The sequence below is a fragment of the Lotus japonicus genome, chromosome 5 (assembly GCF_012489685.1).
Source record: "Lotus japonicus ecotype B-129 chromosome 5, LjGifu_v1.2".
NCBI lineage: Eukaryota > Viridiplantae > Streptophyta > Magnoliopsida > Fabales > Fabaceae > Lotus > Lotus japonicus.
In genome coordinates, this window is record NC_080045.1 from 66716758 (window position 1) to 66739083 (window position 22326).

General features: G+C 40.3%; 2 protein-coding genes across 6 annotated transcripts; one reads left to right on the top strand and one right to left on the bottom strand.

Annotated features, from left to right (window-relative positions):
* The first annotated feature begins 7253 nt into the window (after window positions 1–7253).
* Window positions 7254–9016, top strand: LOC130720985 (pentatricopeptide repeat-containing protein At2g17033). Its single transcript, XM_057571706.1, has 2 exons — window positions 7254–7659; window positions 7751–9016. The coding sequence occupies exons 1-2, from the start codon at window positions 7357–7359 to the stop codon at window positions 8831–8833; spliced, it is 1386 nt and encodes a 461-aa protein (XP_057427689.1). The 5' UTR covers window positions 7254–7356; the 3' UTR covers window positions 8834–9016.
* On the bottom strand, window positions 8976–21854 carry LOC130720984 (serine/threonine-protein kinase ATR). Of its 5 annotated transcripts, none has more exons than XM_057571704.1 (14): window positions 21316–21854; window positions 20555–20856; window positions 20340–20464; window positions 20005–20149; window positions 19286–19861; window positions 19082–19157; window positions 18100–18415; window positions 16263–17519; window positions 12482–15860; window positions 11780–12349; window positions 10403–11026; window positions 9930–10124; window positions 9500–9712; window positions 8976–9410 (listed from the first exon to the last, which is right to left on the bottom strand). In XM_057571704.1, exons 1-13 carry the CDS (start codon window positions 21743–21745, stop codon window positions 9545–9547), a joined length of 8163 nt encoding a protein of 2720 aa, XP_057427687.1. In that variant the 5' UTR covers window positions 21746–21854; the 3' UTR covers window positions 8976–9410; window positions 9500–9544. The 5 variants fall into 5 exon arrangements, with proteins under 5 accessions (XP_057427687.1, XP_057427684.1, XP_057427686.1 ...); XM_057571701.1 differs by having other exon boundaries at window positions 8976–9430; XM_057571703.1 differs by having other exon boundaries at window positions 8976–9434.
* Between the last annotated feature and the right edge of the window lie 472 nt (window positions 21855–22326).

Sequence of the window (22326 nt, forward strand, 5' to 3'; positions counted from 1 at the left end):
TTTTTGCTACGACGATGAAAATCCCAAGGCAAACCTATGTGAATATGGGTGGAAAATGAGTTTTCAAATGAAAATATCAAGTTGGAAGGGAAACTTGTTTGCCATGACATGACTCGTTGCCGAAATGATTTCCCTGTGCCAAGGTGCCACTGTGAGCTCCCATGTCAAAATTTGGGAATTCTTGCCCCGATAATGGATTTCTCAAGGCTATCTTTGCGAATTTGGGTGGAAAATGACTTTTCAAGGAAAAATCTCAAGTTGGAAGGAAAACTTGAATTTTCATGGCATGCCTCGTTGCCCAAATGGTTTCTCTAAGCTCCCATTTCAAAATTTGAGAATTCTTGAACCGATGATGGATATCCCAAGGCTAACCTATGTGAATTTGGGTGGAAAATGAGTTTTCAAGGGAAATTAACAAGTGGGAAGGGAAACTTGGTTTTCCATGGAATGCTTAGTTGCCCAAATGATTCCCCTATGTCAAGGTGTTCCCGTGAGCTCCCATGTTAAAATTTTGGAATACTTGCCCCGATGATTGATTTCTCAAGGCTAACCTATGCAAATTTGGATGGATAATGTGTTTTTAAGGTAAAATATCAAGTTGGAAGGGAAACTTGGTTTGTCATGGCTTACCTCGTTGCCGAAATGATTTCCTTATGCCAAGGTGCCCGTGGGAGCTCCCATGTCAAAAATAAGGATTCTTGCCCCTATGATGATTTCCAAAGGCTAACCTACGCGAATTTGTGTGGAAAATGACTTTTCAAGGGAAAATCACAAGTTAGACGGGGAACTTGATTTGCCATGTCATGCCTCGTTGCTCAAATGGTTTCCCTATGAAAAGATGCCAACGTGAGCTCTCATGTCAAAATTAGGGAATTCTTGCCTTGATGATTGATTTCCCAAGGCTAACCTATGGAAAATGGGTTTTCAAGGTAAAATATCAAGTTGGAAGGGAAACTGGGTTTGCCATGGCATACCTCGTTGCCGAAATGGTTTCCCTATGCCAAGGTGCCCCCGTGAGCTCTCATGTTAAAATTTTAGAATTCTTGCCTCGATGATGGATTTCCCAAGACTAACCTACTCGAATTTGTGTGTAAAATGAATTTTCAAGGGAAACTCACGAGTTGAAAGGGAAACTTTGTTTGACATGACATGCGTTGTTGCCCAACTGGTTTCCCTATGCAAAGGTGCCCACGTGAGCTCCCATGTCAAAATTTTGGAATTTTTGCCCAAATGATGGATTTCACAAGGCTAACCTATGCGAATTTAGGTGGGAAATGTGTTTTCAAAGGAAAATATCGGGTTCGAAGGGAAACTTGGTTTGTCACAGAATGCCTCTTTACCCAAATGGTTTCCATATGCCAAGGTGCCCCCGTGAGGACCAATGTCAAATTTGGGAATTCTTGCCCCGATGATGGATTTCCCAAGGCTAGCTTATGCAAATTTAGGTGGAAAATTAGTTTTTAAGGAAAATATTAAGTTGGAAGGGAAACTCGGTTTGGCATGACATGCGTTGTTGCCCAAATGGTTTCCCTATGCCAAGGTGCCAATGTGAGCTCACATGTCAAAATTTTGGAATTCTTGCCCCGATGATGGATTTTTCAAGGCTAACACCTATGCAAATTTGGGATGAAAATGAGTTTTCAAGGGAAAATATCAAGTTAGAAGGGAAACTTGGTTTTCTATGGCATACCTTGTTGCCGAAATGGTTTCACTATGCCAAGGTGCCCCCATGATCTCCCATGTCAAAATTTTAGAATTCTTGCTCCGATGATGGATTTCCCAAGGCTAACCTACGCGAATTTGTGTGTAAAATGACTTTTCAAGGGAAAATCACGAGTTGGAAGGGAAACATTGTTTTCCATGACATGCCTCATTGCCCAAATGGTTTCCCTACGCAAAGGTGCCCACGTGAGCTCCCATGTCAAAATTTGGGAATTTTTGCTCAAATGATGGATTTCCCAATGCTAACCTATGCGAATTTGGGTGGAAAATGAGTTTTCAAGGGAAAATATCAAGTTCGAAGGGAAACTTGGTTTGCCACGGCATGCCTCGTTGCTCAAATGGTTTCCATATGGCAAGGTGCCTCAGTGAGCTCCAATGTCAAAATTTGGGAATTCTTGCCCCGATGATGGATTTCCCAAGGCTAACCTATGCGAATTTGGGTTGAAAATTACTTTTTAAGGGAAAATCTCAAGTTGGAAGGAAAACTTTGTTTACTATGGCATGCATCGTTGCCCAAATGGTGTCCCTAAGCTCCCATATCAAAATTTGAGAATTTTTCCTACGACGATGAATATCCCAAGGCAAACCTATGTGAATTTGGGTGGAAAATGAGTTTTCAAGTGAAAATATCAAGTTGGAAGGGAAACTTGTTTGCCAATGCATGACTCGTTGCCGAAATGATTTCCCTTTGCTAAGGTGCCCCTGTGAGCTCCCATGTCAAAATTTGGGAATTCTTACCCCGATAATGTATTTCTCAAGGCTATCTTTGCGAATTTGGGTGGAAAATGACTTTTCAAGGAAAAATCTCAAGTTGGAAGGAAAACTTGAATTTTCATGGCATGCCTCGTTGCCCAAATGGTTTCTCTAAGCTCCCATTTCAAAATTTGAGAATTCTTGCAACGATGATGGATATCCCAAGGCTAACCTATGTGAATTTGGGTGGAAAATGAGTTTTCAAGGGAAATTAACAAGTGGGAAGGGAAACTTGGTTTTCCATGGAATGCTTTGTTTCCCAAATGATTCCCCTATGTCAAGTTGTTCCCGTGAGCTCCCATGTTAAAATTTTGGAATACTTGCCCCGATGATTGATTTCTCAAGGCTAACCTATGCAAATTTGGGTGGATAATGTGTTTTTAAGGTAAAATATCAAGTTGGAAGGGAAACTTGGTTTGTCATGGCTTACCTCATTGCCGAAATGGTTTCCTTATGCCAAGGTGCCTCTGGGAGCTTCCATATCAAAGTTAATAATTCTTGCCCCGATGATGGATTTCCAAAGGCTAACCTACGCGAATTTGTGTAAAAAATGACTTTTCAATGGAAAATCAAAAGTTAGACGGTGAACTTGATTTGCCATGTCATGCCTCGTTGCTCAAATGGTTTCCCTATGAAAAGGTGCCCACGTGAGCTCTCATGTCAAAATTTGGGAATTCTTGCCTCGATGATTGATTTCTCAAGGCTAATCTTTGGAAAATGGGTTTTCAAGGTAAAATATCAAGTTGGAAGGGAAACTTGGTTTGCCATGGCATACCTCGTTGCCGAAATGGTTTCCCTATCCAAAGGTTCCCCCGTGAGCTCCCATGTCAAAATTTTAGAATTCTTGCCTCGATGATGGATTTCCCAAGGCTAACCTACGCGCATTTGTGTGTAAAATGAATTTTCAAGGGAAACTCACGAGTTGAAAGGGAAACTTTGTTTGCCATGACATGCACCGTTGCCCAACTGGTTTCCCTATGCAAAGGTGACCATGTGAGCTCCCATGTCAAAATTTTGGAATTTTTGCCTAAATGATGGATTTCACAAGGCTAACCTATGCGAATTTAGGTGGAAAATGAGTTTTCAAAGGAAAATATCAAGTTCGAAGGGAAACTTGGTTTGTCACAGCGTGCCTCGTTACCCAAATGGTTTCCATATGCCAAGGTGCTCCCGTGAGCTCCAATGTCAAATTTGGGAATTCTTGCCCAGATGATGGATTTCCCAAGGCTAGCTTATGCAAATTTGGGTGGAAAATTAGTTTTTAAGGAAAATATTAAGTTGGAAGGGAAACTCGGTTTGGCATGGCATGCGTTGTTGCCCAAATGGTTTCCCTATGCCAAGGTGCCAATGTGAGCTCACATGTCAAAATTTTGGAATTCTTGCCCCGATGATGGATTTTTCAAGGCTAACACCTTTGCAAATTTGGGATGAAAATGAGTTTTCAAGGGAAAATATCAAGTTGGAAGGGAAACTTGGTTTTCCATGGCATACCTTCTTGCCGAAATGGTTTCACTATGTCAAGGTGCCCCCATGAGCTCCCATGTCAAAATTTTAGAATTTTTGCTCCGATGATGGATTTCTTAAGGCTAACCTACGCGAATTTGTGTGTAAAATGACTTTTCAAGGGAAAATCACGAGTTGGAAGGGAAACATTGTTTGCCATGACGTGCCTCATTGCCCAAATGGTTTCCCTACGCAAAGGTGCCCACGGGAGCTCCCATGTCAAAATTTGGGAATTTTTGCCCAAATGATGGATTTCCCAATGCTAACCTATGCGAATTTGGGTGGAAAATGAGTTTTCAAGGGAAAATCTCAAGTTGGAAGGAAAACTTGGTTTGCTATGGCATGCCTCGTTGCCCAAATGGTGTCCCTAAGCTCCCATTTCAAAATTTGAGGATTTTTGCAACGATGATGAATATCCCAAGGCAAACCTATGTGAATTTGGGTGGAAAATGAGTTTTCAAGTGAAAATATCAAGTTGGAAGGGAAAATTATTTGCCATGACTTGACTCGTTGGCGAAATGATTTTCCTATGCCAAGGTGCCCCTGTGAGCTCCCATGTCAAAATTTGGGAATTCTTGCCCCGATGATGGATTTCTCAAGGCTATCTATGCGAATTTGGGTGGAAAATGACTTTTCATGGGAAAATCTCAAGTTGGAAAGAAAACTTGGTTTTTCATGGCATGCCTCGTTTCCCAAATGGTTTCTCTAAGCACCCATTTCAAAATCTGAAAATTCTTGCAACGATGATGGATATCCCAAGGCTAACTTATGTGAATTTGGGTAGAAAATGAGTTTTCAAGGGAAATTAACAAGTGGGAAGGGAAACTTGGTTTGCCATGTAATGCCTCGTTGCCCAAATGATTCCCCTATGTTAAGGTGTTCCCGTGAGCTCTCATGTTAAAATTTTGGAATACTTTCCCCGATGATTGATTTCCCAAGGCTAACCTATGCAGATTTGGGTGGATAATGTGTTTTTAAGGTAAAATATCAGGTTGGAAGGGAAACTTGGTTTGTCATGGCTTACCTCGTTGCCGAAATGGTTTCCTTATGCCATGGTGCCCCTGGGAGCTCCCATGTCAAAATTAAGAATTCTTGCCCCGATGATGGATTTCCAAAGGCTAACCTACGCGAATTTGTGTGGATAATGACTTTTCAAGGGAAAATCACAAGTTGGACGGGAAACTTGATTTGTCATGTCATGCCTCGTTGCTCAAATGGTTTCCCTATGCAAAGGTGCCCACGTGAGATCTCATGTTAAAATTTGGGAATTCTTGCCTCGATGATTAATTTCCCAAGGCTAACCTATGGAAAATGGGTTTTCAATGTAAAATATCAAGTTGGAAGGGAAACTTGGTTTGTCCTGGCATACCTCGTTGCCGAAATGGTTTCCCTATGCCAAGATGCCCCCGTGAGCTCCCATGTCAAAATTTTAGAATTCTTGCCTCGATGATGGATTTCCCAAGGCTAACCTCCGCTAATTTGTGTGTAAAATGACTTTTCAAGGGAAAATCACGAGTTAAAAGGGAAACTTTGATTTCCATGACATGCGTCGTTGCCCAACTGGTTTCCCTATGCAAAGGTGCCCACGTGAGCTCCCATGTCAAAATTTTGGTATTTTTGCCCAAATGATGGATTTCACAAGGCTAACCTATGCGAATTTAGGTGGAAAATGAGTTTTCAAAGGAAAATATCAAGTTCGAAGAGAAACTTGGTTTGTCACAGCATGCCTCGTTACCCAAATGGTTTCCATATGCCAAAGTGCCCCCGTGAGCTCCAATGTCAAATTTGGGAATTGTTGCCCAGATGATGGATTTCACAAGGCTAGCTTATGCAAATTTGGGTGGAAAATTAGTTTTTAAGGAAAATATTAAGTTGGAAGGGAAACTCGGTTTGGCATGGCATGCGTTGTTGCCCAAATGGTTTCCCTATGCCAAGGTGCCAATGTGAGCTCACATGTCAAAATTTTGGAATTCTTGCCCCGATGATGGATTTTTCAAGGCTAACACCTATGCAAATTTGGGATGAAAATGAGTTTTCAAGGGAAAATATCAAGTTGGAAGGGAAACTTGGTTTTCCATGGCATACCTCGTTGCCGAAATGGTTTCAATATGCCAAGGTGCCCCCATGAGCTCCCATGTCAAAATTTTAGAATTCTTGCTCTTATGATGGATTTCCCAAGGCTAACCTACGCGAATTTGTGTGTAAAATGACTTTTCAATGGAAAATCACGAGTTGGAAACGAAACTTGGTTTGTCATGGCATGCCTCGTTGCCCAAATGGTTTCTCAATGCCAAGGTGCCTCAATGAGCTCTCATGTCAAAATTTGGGAATTCTTGTCCCGATGATGGATTTCCCAAGACGTTACAAATTTGAGTGATAAATGAGTCTTCAAGGGAAAATATCAAGTTGGAAGGTAAATTTGGTTTGTCTTGGCATGTCTCGTTGCCCAAATGGTTTCCCTATGCCAAGGTTCACCCGTGAGCTCTCATTTCAAAATTTGAGAATTCTTGCCCCGATGATGGATTTCCCAAGGTTAACAAAGGCAAATTTGGGTGGAAAATGACTTTTCCAGGGAAAATCACTATTTAGAAGGGAAACTTGGTTTGCCACGACATGCCTCGTTGCCCAAATGCCTATGCCGAGGTGTACCCCTGAGCTCTCATGTCAAAATTTGAGAATTTTGCCCCGATGATGGATTTCCGAAGGCTAATATATGCAATAATGGGCGGAAAATGACTTTTAAAGGGAAAATCTCAAGCTGGAAGGAAAATGTTTGTCATGACATGCCTCATTGCCCAAATGGTTTCCCTAGGCTACCATTTCAAAATTGGAGATTCTCTTAGAAATCACGTTAAATTTTTTTATATTTAAATATTAGTAGTTGTTAGTAAATTAGTTCAAATTATCCTTCATTATTAATGAGTAGTTGGTTGAAGTGGTTCATGCTTGATTTCCTTTAAGTAGGGTCTCACGTTTGAGTTTCGTGGATGGAAAAAAACTTCGTTGGGAGAGTTAGCCCCACTATAATGTGAATGTTTTCGGCTCGAAAGGATTGTCTCCGAATGAGGACACTTGTCTTACAATTTTTTTTTTATCTCTCCTTCGAACCCCGACTCTTCACTTTCAATTACTTTTAGTTCAACCATTTGAGCTACACAACCCTCATCATCTCGTTAAGTCGGTAGGTTTCTCGCAACAAATATTTTTTGGAAAAACTCTTCCATTTAAGTATTTCTCTTTGCACCCATTTTCGGTTTGATCTTACCGAGTACAGACCTGATAAGGTTTTTGAGATACTGTTGTTGGGAGTGACTTGAAAGTGTGCTTCTGTAAATGTGACCAACAAGAAAGAACGTGTGAGTGTGTAAGGAACTAAGGATGTCGATGATGGCGATGAGATGCCAACTCCAAATCCAACAACAATGTCCACCTCGCGAGACACTGTCATGGAAATGGAAGCAATCCCTGTCTCTCTCTCAAGCTCGAGTTAAGATGGAGAGTTGCACTCTAACCAAACAAGGGCAACGTTTTCTGACAAAGCTGGCCACAACAACCACCACCACCGACCACCTAATCCGAAAATTCGTAGCAGGCTCTCCCAAATCCGTTGTCCTCTCCACTCTCTCCCACCTCCTCTCTCCCTCCACCACCTACCCCCACCTCTCTTCTCTTTCCCTCCCTGTAAGTTTATCTCTATCTAATGCAAAAGGGTCATCTTCTATTTGTTACTCTAACGCAAAAGGGTCATCTTCTAATCCTTGAAACTTCGCAGCTTTACTCCAGAATCAGCGAAGCACCCTGGTTCACTTGGAACCCCTCCATTGTGGCTCACCTGGCTGCGCTTCTGCACCAAAATGGACACCACGAAAAAGCTGAAACTCTGGTTTCTGAGGCCAATTCCAAGCTTGAATCTCGCCAGCGAGAGCTTGTTGTTTTCCATGGGAAGCTGTTGGAGTCACACTCCAAGCGAGGTTCGGAAACAGGGTTCGATGCTGCTTACTGTTACCTGAACCAGCTTGTTAGATTTTCGTCCTCTGTTTATGTTAAACGCAGGGCTTATGAGTATATGGTGAGTGGGTTGTGTGCAATGGATAGGCCTCGTGAGGCTGAGGATTTGGTTCAGGATTTGAGAGAAAATGGAGGGCTTCAACCTACTGCTTTTGAGTTCAAGTCCATCTTGTACGGGTATGGAAGATTAGGTTTGTTTCAGGATTTGAATAGAGTTGTGGAGCAAATGGAGAAAAGTGGGTTTGCTATTGACACTGTTTGTTCCAACATGGTTCTTTCAACTTATGGCATTCATGGGGAGCATGTTGAGATGGTTTCATGGCTTCGGAGCATGAGGAATTCGGGTGTTCCCTTCTCTATCAGAACTTACAATTCAGTCTCAAATTCTTGCCCCACGATCATGAGGAAGATGGTGGGTTTCAAGGACTTGGCTTTATCAGTTGAAGAGTTGAGTGGAAGCTTGGAAGGAGAGGAGGCTATGGTTGTTAAGGAGTTGCTGGAGTGTTCCAGGATATTGGAGGAGGTAATGGTGTGGGATTCTTTGGAGACTAAATTGGATTTGCATGGATTTCACTTGGGTTCATCCTATTTGATTATGTTACTTTGGCTGGAGGAGATGCATAGAAGGTTGGATGACTCAAGTTATGGAATTCCTGCCGAGATCACAGTGGTTTGCGGGTCAGGAAGGCATAGCAACGTTAGAGGAGAGTCACCGGTGAAAGCCTTGGTTAAAGAGATGATGATTAAGATGAGAGGTCCACTGAGGATTGATAGGAAGAACAATGGCTGTTTTATTGCTAAAGGTAAAGTTGTGAAAACTTGGTTGTGTGAAATAAGGAAGTCATAATAGAATGAATGAACACCTGCATATTGAATTTGCCTCTGGGGGGTTGTAGTAGAAAGCTTTTACCCTAAAGTTTGCTACATGAAGTCAATGTTATGACCAATAGAGTTTCTTAAGTGCTTATAACTATTTTCGTTAGGCAAAGTGTCAAAATCACCCGTTAAGAGACTGAACAGAGTTCATTTACATTGATTAGAAAGCAATAACTCCCCTATTACGGGACTAATATCTCATTCCTTTTTTTCTGAGTAACAATATTCTAATTCATATAGAAAGGAAAAAAAATCCCCTATTAGTATTACCCTAAAGTATGTACAAACAATTTTCAGAACCAGTACTTCTAGTTCTCAGCATGCTTCTATGGGATGTATCCTTGTTAAGCAAAGGAGCACAGTTGCAACTATGTAGCGTCAAGCTCCATTCAGCAGTGTCCTAGCCCAACCACAGAATGAGGTCAAAATATCTGTTTCCCAAAGTTTGACTGTTCAAGTCCTTCACATTCTAAATTCTAACTTTATACAACATTCAGTCATCCCTGTGACCAAGAAAGACCACCTTGAACTACTCCTTCCTCTGTTTCCTGCTAGCATCTCCAGATCACTGCCTTGTATATAAACATAACATTCAGCAATTCAATTGTGGAACGAAATGGAACTAATGACATCATACCTGTTTGAATTAATATGGGAAGATCTTTTCAACCCATCCAAATCTTCAAAACCAAGGCATCCACCATATGTACATCTTTCCAAGATTCTTGTGAGAGACTGCTTCAGCAATTAGTCTACGAGCTTGACCTTCCACGGCTAGAGGCAATGACGGTGCAGCTCCAACACCAACAACCACTCCTTCCAACCTTGCCTCAATATTGCTAATGGCTCGCTGATAAAGTCCATGAAAAGTAATTGCAATAATTATTTAAGTTGCTCTACTCTTTTGCAAACCTTAACAAAGGAAACAGGTTATCTACTTAAAGGAATATACAATAAGAAAAAGCACATATAATGGAACATTTTGAACTAAGAGCAACTTTTCAGAAGCAGCTAATATATAACCTTAACTTGTTGCACTTGCACAACAAAAACAGAGAATATCAAACCTGTGCGTGTGGATTCTGAACTTCTACACCGCTGGACTTGTGAGATTTTGTCCATTCCACGAGAGGATCATGGATGAAGGTTTCAAGCACGCTCATGAGAGTCTCCCTGTGTGTCCTCAGTACAGAGAGTGTAATTTCACAAACCCTCAAGAATGTACCCTCATATCCAGTAATGCCTAAGCCATCAATCATGTTCTGTAGGAATTATTGCAGAATCCACAAGAATCAAGATGTCAGCGTTCACACATGAGGAACAAAAATAATTAGCAGTAAGCAAATGCTTTAAAGTGCTTTATAATAAAAGTTATAAATTAACTAATAAGTGATGGATTTTTTTTCAATATTACATCGTTTGGAGAAATAAGATATATGCTAATCCTAGCCAATGATATATGTGCCTAACCAGAGGGAAAAAAATAAAAAATCGTATAAGCTGTATTTGCAAATATTTTCTAATTACATGCTTATCTTACCTGGGTTAATCTGAAAGGAACAAGCTCAGGTTTCTCCAATTGCAAACCTTTGTCAAATAAGCAACTGAAATCAACGTGAACACAATCACCACTGGTAGAATCAAAAAGAATGTTTTCACCGTGCCGGTCACCCAGTCCCACAATATGCCCAACCATGGACCAAACTGCAGTTGTGTGAGCATAAGCAACACGAGCCCTGAACCAGGCAGCAGGCTCAGAAAATGTTGTCAAGAACCATTTGTGGAAAACAGGAGGAAACATTGGAAGGATTTTGGTCTTCAACATCTCATCCTCTGGCATTTTACCTTGGCATTGATCATAAATTCGTTTAATTTGAGGATTAGTTTTCTGCCTATCAAATTTTCCACAGGTAATATATATGTCTTGAAGTATTTGTCGAAGTCCACGGGTGTGGGGCACCCACTCTATCATGCCACAGTCCTCTGTCAGTGGAATCACAGCAAACGTGCGGATATAGAGCTTCCTTCTACGACTTTCAGGATATTTGGACAGCAGTCGGTTAATCATTGCAGTGAACTCCATCATGCGAGCATCTTTGCGGAGGTCATCCTTGGGTTTGCAAAGAAACAGGTGCTCAAGGCCATCACTGCCTAGTAGAACGATCTGTAATACAAAGGCAGTCGTTAAAGATGATACTTACAAGAAAACAGATAACACTGAAGTTAGGTTCTACAGAAAACAAGTTCTTCAGATCTACCCAGTATCTTGAACAATTATCGTTTAACATGAAAATTTGATCCCTCCATTAAGTACAGAATGGTCTAGTGGTTTGAATCAGCACTGTGATCTTTGCAACGAGCTTGAAAATATGAGGCCACATTCATCTTATGGGAAATCATATTTGTCAATTGTCATGATCAATAAGTGGAAAGTAACCCCACAATAAAATTAATAATCTTTATTAAAAGTTGGGTGCCATGAATCATACGAATCCAGACACCTCTTATTTCCAGCCACTCTCCCCTAATCAGAGAACACCCCTAATGACAATCCTCTTACTATAGCCAGGTTGGACCCTCAGATTAAAATCGTTCTTAATGGAATGTATTTTCCTGAGATGAACTGATTATATGATCATTTTTCCATGAAGTTCGAAAAACATAAGAATTAGCACACATTAGGGGATTATCCCCTTCAAATCCAAACATTAATGTACAACTGATGCTATGAAGATAGGGTAATAAAATAAGCAGTACCAATGCTGAAGTTTGGTCTTATCAGTTATGATGCCTACTTTGTGGAAACTAAAAAGCAGTGTGGTACCCCACACCATGCATGTAAACAGTGAACTACCTACTAAATAATCAGAGAGATAAACTGTAAGGGCATCTTTAAGGGAGAAAATCAATAACATACTTTCTTAGGCCGCTGCAGTGACGACAGAATTTCAGCCTCATCAGCAATGCCTGATATTGTAGGAAGGTCTGTGGCAGAAAACATATTAGACATTAGAGAATCACCCAGATTCCCATCATATGTTGGCAGATTAACAGTTAGAGATTGTTGAGTTGGCATTATAATTCCCAGTGGCATCATCCTCTTTAGAGCACTAAATTCAGTTGCAAGATTAATCGTCTTCGCTCTTGACTGACCCGCATGGAAGCATAACTTAATCAGATGATCAATCAGGCTAGCAAATTGAACAAACAAACTGTACTCATTACTTCCTGGACTGAAACCTTTACGTGCAGATTGTATAATTTCAGCTGCTGCTTCCCGCCTTGAAGGAACAGTGGATTTTGAAACCGCAGCCATAATCCATAGGCCCTGTTGTGGATATTGGCGGAGAACAGAGGTAATGATAAGTTTGACCAGTCGAACAATTTCTTCATTCTGGTGGCAAATTCTTGAAACTAACTGAGGTAATACTGTCAACCAATGGTATATTGGTAAATCCTTCAAACAGCCTCTCATGATACTCATTGCCTGCACAAGTAAAAGACAGGGAATGTAATTAGTGCAAAACTACAAATGCAAAAGCAGTGCCCACGAAACATTTCTACGTAACAAGACAAAAAAAAAAAAAAACAGAAAGAGAAAAGAAAGTTCCCTGCCCACCTTCACATGTACATTCTTTAAATCCTTGTTTGATGAACCAGTTCTTAGATACATGCTCCCAAAGTCAAACCACAGAGTTAATAACCTTGGAAGTGCCTGAAATAGATTCTTGTGCCCCCTGTGAAGTCCTTTTGCATAGAATAACAGCACATCAGGAACATAGGACCACCAACGCCTCTCATTATTCAAGTTTGAAGAGCCAACAGCAACAGCTGCTTGTCTAGGACCAAGTTCAAAATTCTCCTCCTGGCGTTTCCTAGCATCACCCAGCACTTCATCACAATACTTAGCCATGTAGAAGTATCCTTTCTCCCATTTAGGCTGCAGTTCCCTCACCCTGGTGTAAAGACTTATCACATCTTCCTTCTGTTTCTGCCCAGTGTAATGAGTCCACCTTGAATACAGAAGAAGAGTCTTGGCAATATCTCTGTTTTCATTTAGGGCTTGACTTTCACAAACAATAGGCACTGAGTTAAGTGGCACAAGGGAAAGGCTAGTAATAGATGACATTGCAGCGGAGCCTAAAACCTCAACAGGCATATTCAAGAGAGATTGTTGCAATACTGCAATGGCACCATCAGACCGACGGGTGCTCCAAAGAAGTTTTGCTTTTTCCATGTGGACATTAGGTGCACCAGATGCCTGGGCTTCTAAAATTGCTCTGTTGGCTGTTTCATAATGACCAGCCAAGCGACATAGTTTTGAATACTGAAGCCAGCAATTTCCAACTTGAGCACCAAGACCACTTGCACCAAAAACCAGTCTCCTGAGTGCCAAGAGTGGCTCCCTAGCCCAAAGTGACGACTGAGTAATTCTGAGTCGGTTGTCCCAATTTTCCACCAACTTAGAGAAAGCTGGATCATCTAAGTAAAATGATTTATCCAAGAACGAATCATCACCCAAAAGAGAATGGAAGTCCTCCAATTCCCGTAGAAAGTGAAGTTTTACGGCAAACGGGTAGGCCCTCATGTAAGAATCCATTCCTGCAGCAGCTAGGGGAGCAATTAGCGACTGCTTGGACAAAGCGATTTTCTCTGCAACTGAGAAGTGGTCCTTCTTCATCATTGCCTGCAGAATCTTTGCGACACTCAAGTCAAATGAAGCATTATTTTCAGAGCTACTGCAAACTAAACCATCTTCTTCAGCTCCACTAAGGTACTCATCCATCAAACCCCACCTGCCAAGCCTCCAGGCTGCCTGCACACCTTGCATGCACCAAGCTTTCTTGTACTTACAAATCCTAGAAACTAAACCATCAACATGAGTCACCATGGCCTGAAGGTGGCACATGTTTAGTAAACAGTTAAGAACATCGGAATGGCTCTGAACTGACTCTGGCTCCATCTGCAAAGCTTGTTCACAGGAAGTTAAAACATCAGCCCAATTCCCGGCCTTTTTGTTCATTAACAGCTGATCCTTTAACCTCAAAGATTTACTTAAAGATGATAAGCCAGATAGACCATCTGGTTCATCCAAACAGCTGTATATTTCCATAAGATGTGAAACATCTTCATCCTCAAAGATGGCACTCTTCTCAGCAGCAGGGTTGAAAGCACCTGACTTTCCCCTCACATAGGACTCAAAGTACATAAAGGACCTAGCATAGGCCTGACACCTAAAGGAAGCACTAGCAAGAGTCACCTTCGGAATTGCATATAGAAGCTCTGAAACATATTTACACTGTACAAGGAGTTGGTCCTGATCTGTCATGGAATTTGAACTTTGATTCTTTGACTTTTGTTGTTTAGAGATTGATGATTGAGAAAGGGTAAGAGCAAGCTCTTGTTGAACATCATCCACCCATTGTCCTAGATTATCAAGAAGAGTAAACACAGATTGAATACAAACTTCACTTTGACCGTCGATGAATCCGTGAACTGAAGCACCGCTGTTCTCTGATGCAGCTTCATCAAGAACAGATAAGATTTCTTCCGTTATGCCGTGCCGTGCCTCCTGAGTACCATGGCAAACAGCATTGAGAACTAAGTAGGGAAGCAAATATATTGCCGTTTGCATATCCTGGCGTACAATACCTCGACAGGCATTGAAGATGGTTGCACGAGTTCCAGTAGCATGAACAGTCAGTTTTTTTATCCAACTGAAAATCCAGTCTCTAAATGACATGGATGGGCGGTAAATAGGGCCAGCAGATGTTGAGTCAGAAACTTTAGGAAGCTGAAACTTAGATGTTAAGCATGGGGCTATTATCTCTTTCACATAATTAGAGAAGCGGTCCCATAATTTCTGGCCCCTATTACTCACCCCACTACTACCAGTGGAAGTTTTTATCTCAGATGCAAAAATGTTGCAATTATCTCCATTCTTTTGTGGCTGTGATGTTTTAGTTGAAGCATTCTCATCAAGTGACGCCTCACAACCAGCAAACTTTAACAGCTCCTGTATAGCTAATGCAGCAGAGTCTTGAATAAGAGTATCAGGTGCAGATCTAAATGCCCGAGCTAGATGTTTGTGGATCAGCTCAAATATGAGGTCATCATCAGAGCATTGAATTTTGAAACGTTGACATGAAAATACTTTTACTTTAGCTGGGTCAACAGCACCAAGGGATCCAATGCAATCAGCACAGACTAACTTCAACCGCTGCCCAACTGTTTTCCTTGATTCCTCTGCGCATCCTCTTAATAATGATGTGATCAAAGAACTCAAGACATCCAAATCTGAACCAGCTTCAGCAGTAATTAGAGCTGTAACATCCTTCCACCTCAAATTCAGAAGCTTGCGAAGCTCACATGCTACCATGTACCTCACATTTAAGTTCTCATGATTTAAACCATCAACAATGTCTCGCAATTGATCCTTCAAAGTCATTGTCCCACGAGCATCCTCAATTGCTTTGATCACTTCCGTCAAAGCAGGTATGCAGGGCAAAGGGGGGAACTCACATATATGCTGCTTTAGGATAACCTTGTTCCTAAAAACAAGTTCTTCTAAAATTTGTACCACTTTGTCCAAATGTATTGAGGGCGTTTCTTTGTCTCTCTCCAGGAAGGGAAGAAGAGAAGCAAAAACTTGAGAAATTATATGTTTAATGCTAGATGGTGATACCTTACCCAATTGCTTTATGAAAAAATGCAAAACAGACAGACCCTCCATTTTCAATGATTCTTTATCTATAGCATGCAAGAGAAGAACCATCAATTTTGGCACATAAGTATTAAGATGAGAACCCATCATTCTAATCAGCATCTCAATACGGTTCAATGCCTGTTTTCGAAGCACAAAATCATCAGAATGGAGCATTTTTCTGTCTATACTTTGAAGAAGGTGAGCAAAATGATTCCTTAAAAAACATGGAAGATCTTCCGCACCAGTGAGAACTTTAGCAACCCCTTTAACCATCTGAGGCACTCTAGCTAACCTGTCAACAAAGAGAAGAATAACAAGTTAAGGACAGCAAAACTCATTTACTCGTAATTGCCATTATTTTGTTTCCTATAGCTCCTATTATAACTGTACGAAAAAGTATGAGCCCCTTTTTTGCTAATTAGGGAAGGCTATAGGAGTATTATGAAACAAGTAAAAGTGTCGGAATTACTATAGTTGATAGTCAATCGCCACGGTGAAATAAACCAGTTGCTGTTAGTCAATATGAGTGAATACATACAAACAAATAATTATATAGCTAAATCTGAGGCAACAACAATTTAGTTCCAAATACTAATATCCAAGATTGAAGGCTTTCAAGTTTCAACCACAATGTAATCAACAAATTCCAGCCAGAAACCAAATAGCAATCAAGTCCCAGAAACCATTAAATTACCTTCTGCTTATCTCATCTGAATCATCACCATCCGTAAAGCATATAAGTTCATCTAGAAGAGCTGGTAAAGCCGCCGCAAATAATTCCTGCTTGTCAGAACCAATCCGTGCATGGTAAAACTGCACGGCAGAAAGCAAATGTTGATCATCTGTTTGATGAAGAGCAAAAGCAAGCACTTTGGGCAGCCAGTGAACTATTAGAGAGTCCATAGCAGTGTTCAAACACTTGGCCAACTCAGATAAGGTATCAACTGCTTGAGGATTACACTCCTGAGATACAATAAGCTTTGGGAGAACAAAAGGAATCATTTTCTGGACAAGTTTTTCAGTCTTAACACCAAAAACTGCTTCTGCAAACTCCCTCACTAAGACTGACCGGCTGGCAAGTCTCTCGGACAGATAATCATACAGTTCATTACGAATATGAACATCTTTAGAAAGAATAAGCTCAAGACCCCCTTTAAGATGGAAATTGCAAGACTTGTGTATTAACCTTGATGCATTCATTCTCACCGTCACATGTACACTATCAAGCTGATCAATCAACAGTATAAGACAACATAAGAACAATTTGCTACCTATATCAACAGCAACCATTATTTGTGCTATACATTCCATTAAAGTCTCTAATATACGTGGACTTTCGGCAACTTCCATGGCATGTTTAATCAAATCCAATAAGTTTTGCTCCTTACTTTTGTCAGTGTCTCCAGCAAATATTAAACTAAGAATATGATCATCCATAAAGGAACTGATCTGACTGCAAAATGTTTCTCTCAATTCCGTGCTCCTGCTAGTCAGAATAAATTTTACACATTTTATCCATTCAAACCTTGTTTTGAGCAGAATATCAGGGGTTACATGTGCAAGGATCCGATGAATAACTTTCACACAGGAAATCTGGACATCTTCTGAAGATTCATCAAAAAGAAGTTCAAAAAATAAAGACTGCAGTTGATTGAAGTTACAGTCCAAACTAATGTCTGCATCTGCATTATAAGTATCAGATCGAAGACTGATTGGAGGATGCTGGCCTTTGTGATTGCAAATAAATTTTTTGTCACATTTTGAACAGTTAAAACCTTGCAGTAAATGATCTACTGTCCAACATGTTCTTCCACTTTTCACGTTCAGAAACAATTTGCATTCGTTTATATGTAGACCAGATACAGGTCTTCGGCATCCATAAAGACATGACAATAGGCCAAGCGAAAAGGGAAGATATTTCTTAACCGTCTCATTATCTCCTTTTAAGTACCTGCACAATGGGTGGGGAGTAGTAAACAACCGGAGACTTGTCTCTACATCATTTTCAAGAGATACAAATTCCATCCATGAACATTGATATGATAGGGAAACTTACAAACAAATACATGATTGAGAAAAAAGAAAAAATACTTAAGAACAAGGAACATCCGTCATAAACTTAAAACAGGAAAACAATTGAAAACCAAGTATTTCATTTTGACGAAAAGAAGAAATATAAAATGGATGGCTCAAAAAAAAAGATTTTACCATTTGAAAGTTAAGGATCATAAATTGAATCCAACAAGACTAAATGACATTGAAAAGCAAGTCCCAATATATATGTGTGTGTGTGTGTGTTAGTTTTAAATAACAGAAAATCCATCCTAGGAAACCAGCAATTCAAAAGAAAGAAAAATAATTCAGCAAGAATATGTTCATTTAATCAGCTCTTGCAATTGATAAGACATCGAAATTAATAATTGAGAAGTTTCATGTTGATCATACGCCTATATTCAAACTAACCAATAACCAGGTCCAACCAACATGTTACTGAAATCATGTATGTAAAAACAACCACTCAGATTTCTTACTCCATCCTTTTAAAGACAGGAGATGATACATCAAGACCAGACCACAAAACCATCACTGGCATAGAAATAGCAGCTTCAGCTCTGACTTCTTCAGCTTCATCACGAAGACCCAAATCTAAAAATTCAAGGACAACTTCATTGTTCAAGCTTGGGCCTAGCTTCGATACTACTTGAAGAGAAAGGCATTTTGTTTTCCATGTACAATGATTATCAGTAGCAAGAAGCATGTGAGTCCAGGGAAGTTTAAGCAAAACAAGCATAAGGTCTACATGGTAATTCCCATCTTGTAATGGATTGTTCTCTTTGAAAGAGCCACCTGATTGAGTAGTCACAAGTGATGTAGGTCAGGAGCATAAAATAGCAGGCCACATACATGAAGTACAGTAAAGGATACAACAAGAAAAATTAGTCAAATCATCATATTTGGTTGCTTATCATCATTATATGCCCTAGAAGAACCTAACTCAACCCTCACTTAACATGCAGAAGGGCAACTCAGGACTGTGCTAGAAACCTAGAATGCTATTAGCAACAAGATATCAAGAAATGAAAGAACATTTGAAAATAGTCATGTTTGACAATGGAAGACTATGTCATACAATATATTTTAATAAGATTCTATTTACATACATAATGGACAAGAACTCCACATGCAATATATTATTTGAAAGAACAAGCTAGAAGCTACTGCTCCATTTCCAAGTCATAGTGATTTTGTGTTTAAGACATGGGTGACATTAGGTGAGAAAGGGTAAAATGAATTGCTCATTTATAAAAAATTGCACCAGCCAAAAGTCAGAATCCAATTCTGACCTTTAAGAGAACTGGTCAGAATGCTAACAGTCCTTATAATTTACTTACTACGAAACAAAGTCACAAGGCAAAGTAATGTCATCGCCTAGAAAGAAGTATAATTTTTTTATATTAAGGAAAAGGTAGAAGTTAATTCACAGTATCGATGAAGGTAAGGTCAAAAGCTTACTTCGCAAAAGCAACATGCTGTGAATTCCTTCCAGGTAGGTGGTGATATCTACAGTCATGGAATTTCCTTGTTTTGCCTATAATGAAAGACAACTTTATTGGAAATGAAACAAATTATATAACAGGAATTTTCCTATGATGACAGATGACTTTATTGAAAATGATACAAATTATATAACAAAACTTGCACCTATAACCTACCTACCTGATCAGCTATCCAAGGAAGCCATGCAAGCATCTGCTGAAATATTCTGAGAGACAGATCAGTCTCTGGATAAATAGAAAAGGCAATGCATAGCATGCTAAGTGCAGATAAAGCAATATCTGGCCTCAAAGAACCAGGTCTGGAAGCAGGGGCATTCAATGATTGAACAAATGAAAGAAGAGATTTATTCATATGGTTAGCATAATCTTCTACTCTATGGCAAGTAACTATACAACTATATTTGCATTCCACCTCAAGACTTGCATCTTCAACAACAACTTCATTAATTTTTTGTCTCTTGAGCTTTACATTATCCATACCCTGAATCGGCCTCTTTTGGCCAAGCCTCATGCTTTCATTTGACTTATCATCATATGCTAACATGGTTAAAGTCTTATTATTTCCTTGAATTCCCCCAACAAGACGCGGACCAAGAGTAGATACAGCCACTTGAAAGCACTCTATTAGAGGCCAACATGGTTCCGGCTGATAGAGAGCAGATATGAGATATTCTGGCTTCCAGACATGAGGGGGGCAAACTTGAACAATCCTAGCATAGGCACTGCATAAGGCAACCTGAAAATGATACAATTAGAACCTCTTGAACAATTCACTGTCTGAAGTCAATCAGCTTGCAGAAAAAGGGGCAAGTATCTATTGAATAGCTAGCTCCCTAGTTAAGTGAGCTGTTCTAACAAAAAGCAAGTACCAATGTTAACCTTAAGTTGCTGGCTTTTGGTTCTCCACATCGATTGGAGGAATACACCGACCAAATCAGCAGCTGTTAATTTGACAATATCTTCTGAACAGGTAGAGTAGAGTGCATTGAGGCAAACAGCCATCGATGAATCATAAGCCGTGTTCCTGCAGGTGGGTTTCATCTTATTGTTGTAAAAGAATTTAATATTTTGCATTTACTTTGTCCACTAAACTGAATTTCTCCAACAGAAAAAAGATAACCTAAATTTAAGTATAATGTAATAAAAGCAACATTTTAATCAAAACGGGAAGCAGATTCATATGAAAATGAAAAACAAAGCAAACACATTCGAACCTGAAAACAGGAAGCCCCTCCTTGTCCAAACTCAAGATAGTAGCTATTGAGCGGATTAAATTCTGATAAGGAATGACATCATAGTTTACGACGGTTGAAATGATGTGCACGAAGTCAAAGCACGCCTTCAAAAGAGACAAAAACTGCTTGTCAGTAAAAAAAAAAGTTTAAAACAAACCATGAATTTCAGTTTTCATCAACAATGACACCCCCACCATATGCAGATCGCCATCCCCGTAGCATAAAAGACAACAAGCAGCAGAAACAAACGGTGCATGGATCAATCCTTCAACATAGAGTGTTCCTTCTGTCAGACATTTACTGAGAAGCTTCATAATCCAAGTGGCAAAAGGCAGCCACCTGCTTCGACCACTGAGGTCAACCAACAACCCGCACCCATCAACCGGTTTGTTGGTCGATGGAATATCTTCGATTCCAGAAAAGGACTCGCGAAAACACTTCAATGTCACCCTTGAGGATCCATTTACATCAAATGATGACGCCACATGCAAAATATCTACAAAATTGAAGACAATCAAAATACTAATCAACATAAACACAAGCATGCATTGGAAAATAGGAATTAAGTTAGAATAAGCATGAAGGGTAATTAGTTTCATAATTTCAATTTTCAAGTTTCTCGCAATTGCAGCAGCAACATCAAGGGCTTTTGAGTCTCCCTATCGCGATTCGCGACTGCAATTGCGCGAAATCGATACACATTTATCCTCAATTTTGTGACAATAACTGCAATTTCAAAACTGGTACTAATCAACATAAACACAAGCATGCATTGGAAAATAGGAACTAAGTTAGAATAAGCATGAAGAGTAATTAGTTTCATAGTTTCAAGTTTCTCGCAATTACAGAAGCAACATCAAGAGCTTTTGAGTCTCCATATCGCGATTCGCGACTGCAATTGCACGAAATCAATACACATTTATCCTCAATTTGAGAACGGTGATTGAATTTGTACCTTGAATGAGGAGCATGGAATCAAGGAAGAAGTGTCTGTAAGCATCGCGTGCACCGGAGCGAAGCAAGGAGAGGAGGGAACCAAGAGCTTCAAAGAAGACACCATGACGAGAGCGGAAGAGAGGGTCAGCGAAGAAAGGGAGGATCCGAGCGAGGACTGGTAAGACGGCGGAGGGCTCGCCGCGGAAGAAGACGCCGGGGAAGTTTCTGGCGGTGTGAGAGATGAGTTTGACGACGGCAATGACTTCTCTCTCGTTGCCGGAGGAAGAAGAAGGGACGACGTAAGCATGGAGGAGATTAGGGAGGACGGTGCGGAAGCGAACCTCCAAAGCTTCGTCGTCGGAAGGGTTGTTGGGAGTGAGAGTGGAGGAGGATGCTGCTATGCGCTCTCGGAGTTCGTGAACTAGGCTCGCTAGATTCGCCTTTGCCATCACTCACTCGTTTCCTTTCCCTTTCATTCTGTTTTTGGTTTCTTGATTCTTCCCTCCTAAAATCTCATATCATTTCAATTTCAATTTCAATTTCGTTTTCTCTTGTTCACTCTCTCTGGTTCAATTTGTTAAGACTAGAGAAAGTGAAACGTGACTAATAGAGAAGACTAGAGGACACAACTGACTGGGCCTGAATACTTTGTCCCTTTTCTATTTTGGCCCAACAATAACAGAAAAAAAAACAAGGAGAAAAAAAGTCTATATAGCACTGTAAACTACGACATTCACAAGGCTTTCGACACCATTGTTGTTGTCACCGCCACCGCTGAGTGTGATGCAACGTCACCACCGACGTGAAGAAGTGCGTTCCGATGTCGCCACCGATTGTCATTTGACACCCTCTACCACTTGTGTTACTTATGGCTTAATTACTATTGTTGTCGTTACCACTTGAAACCATTTACCCTTGCTGCTCCACTCGAGAACTTTAATGACAAAGGGTGGAGGGTGTAGGTGGTGAGTGGTAGAGAGGTGGGTAAAGTGAGATCAATAAATTGTATCACAAGACAACGATGAATATG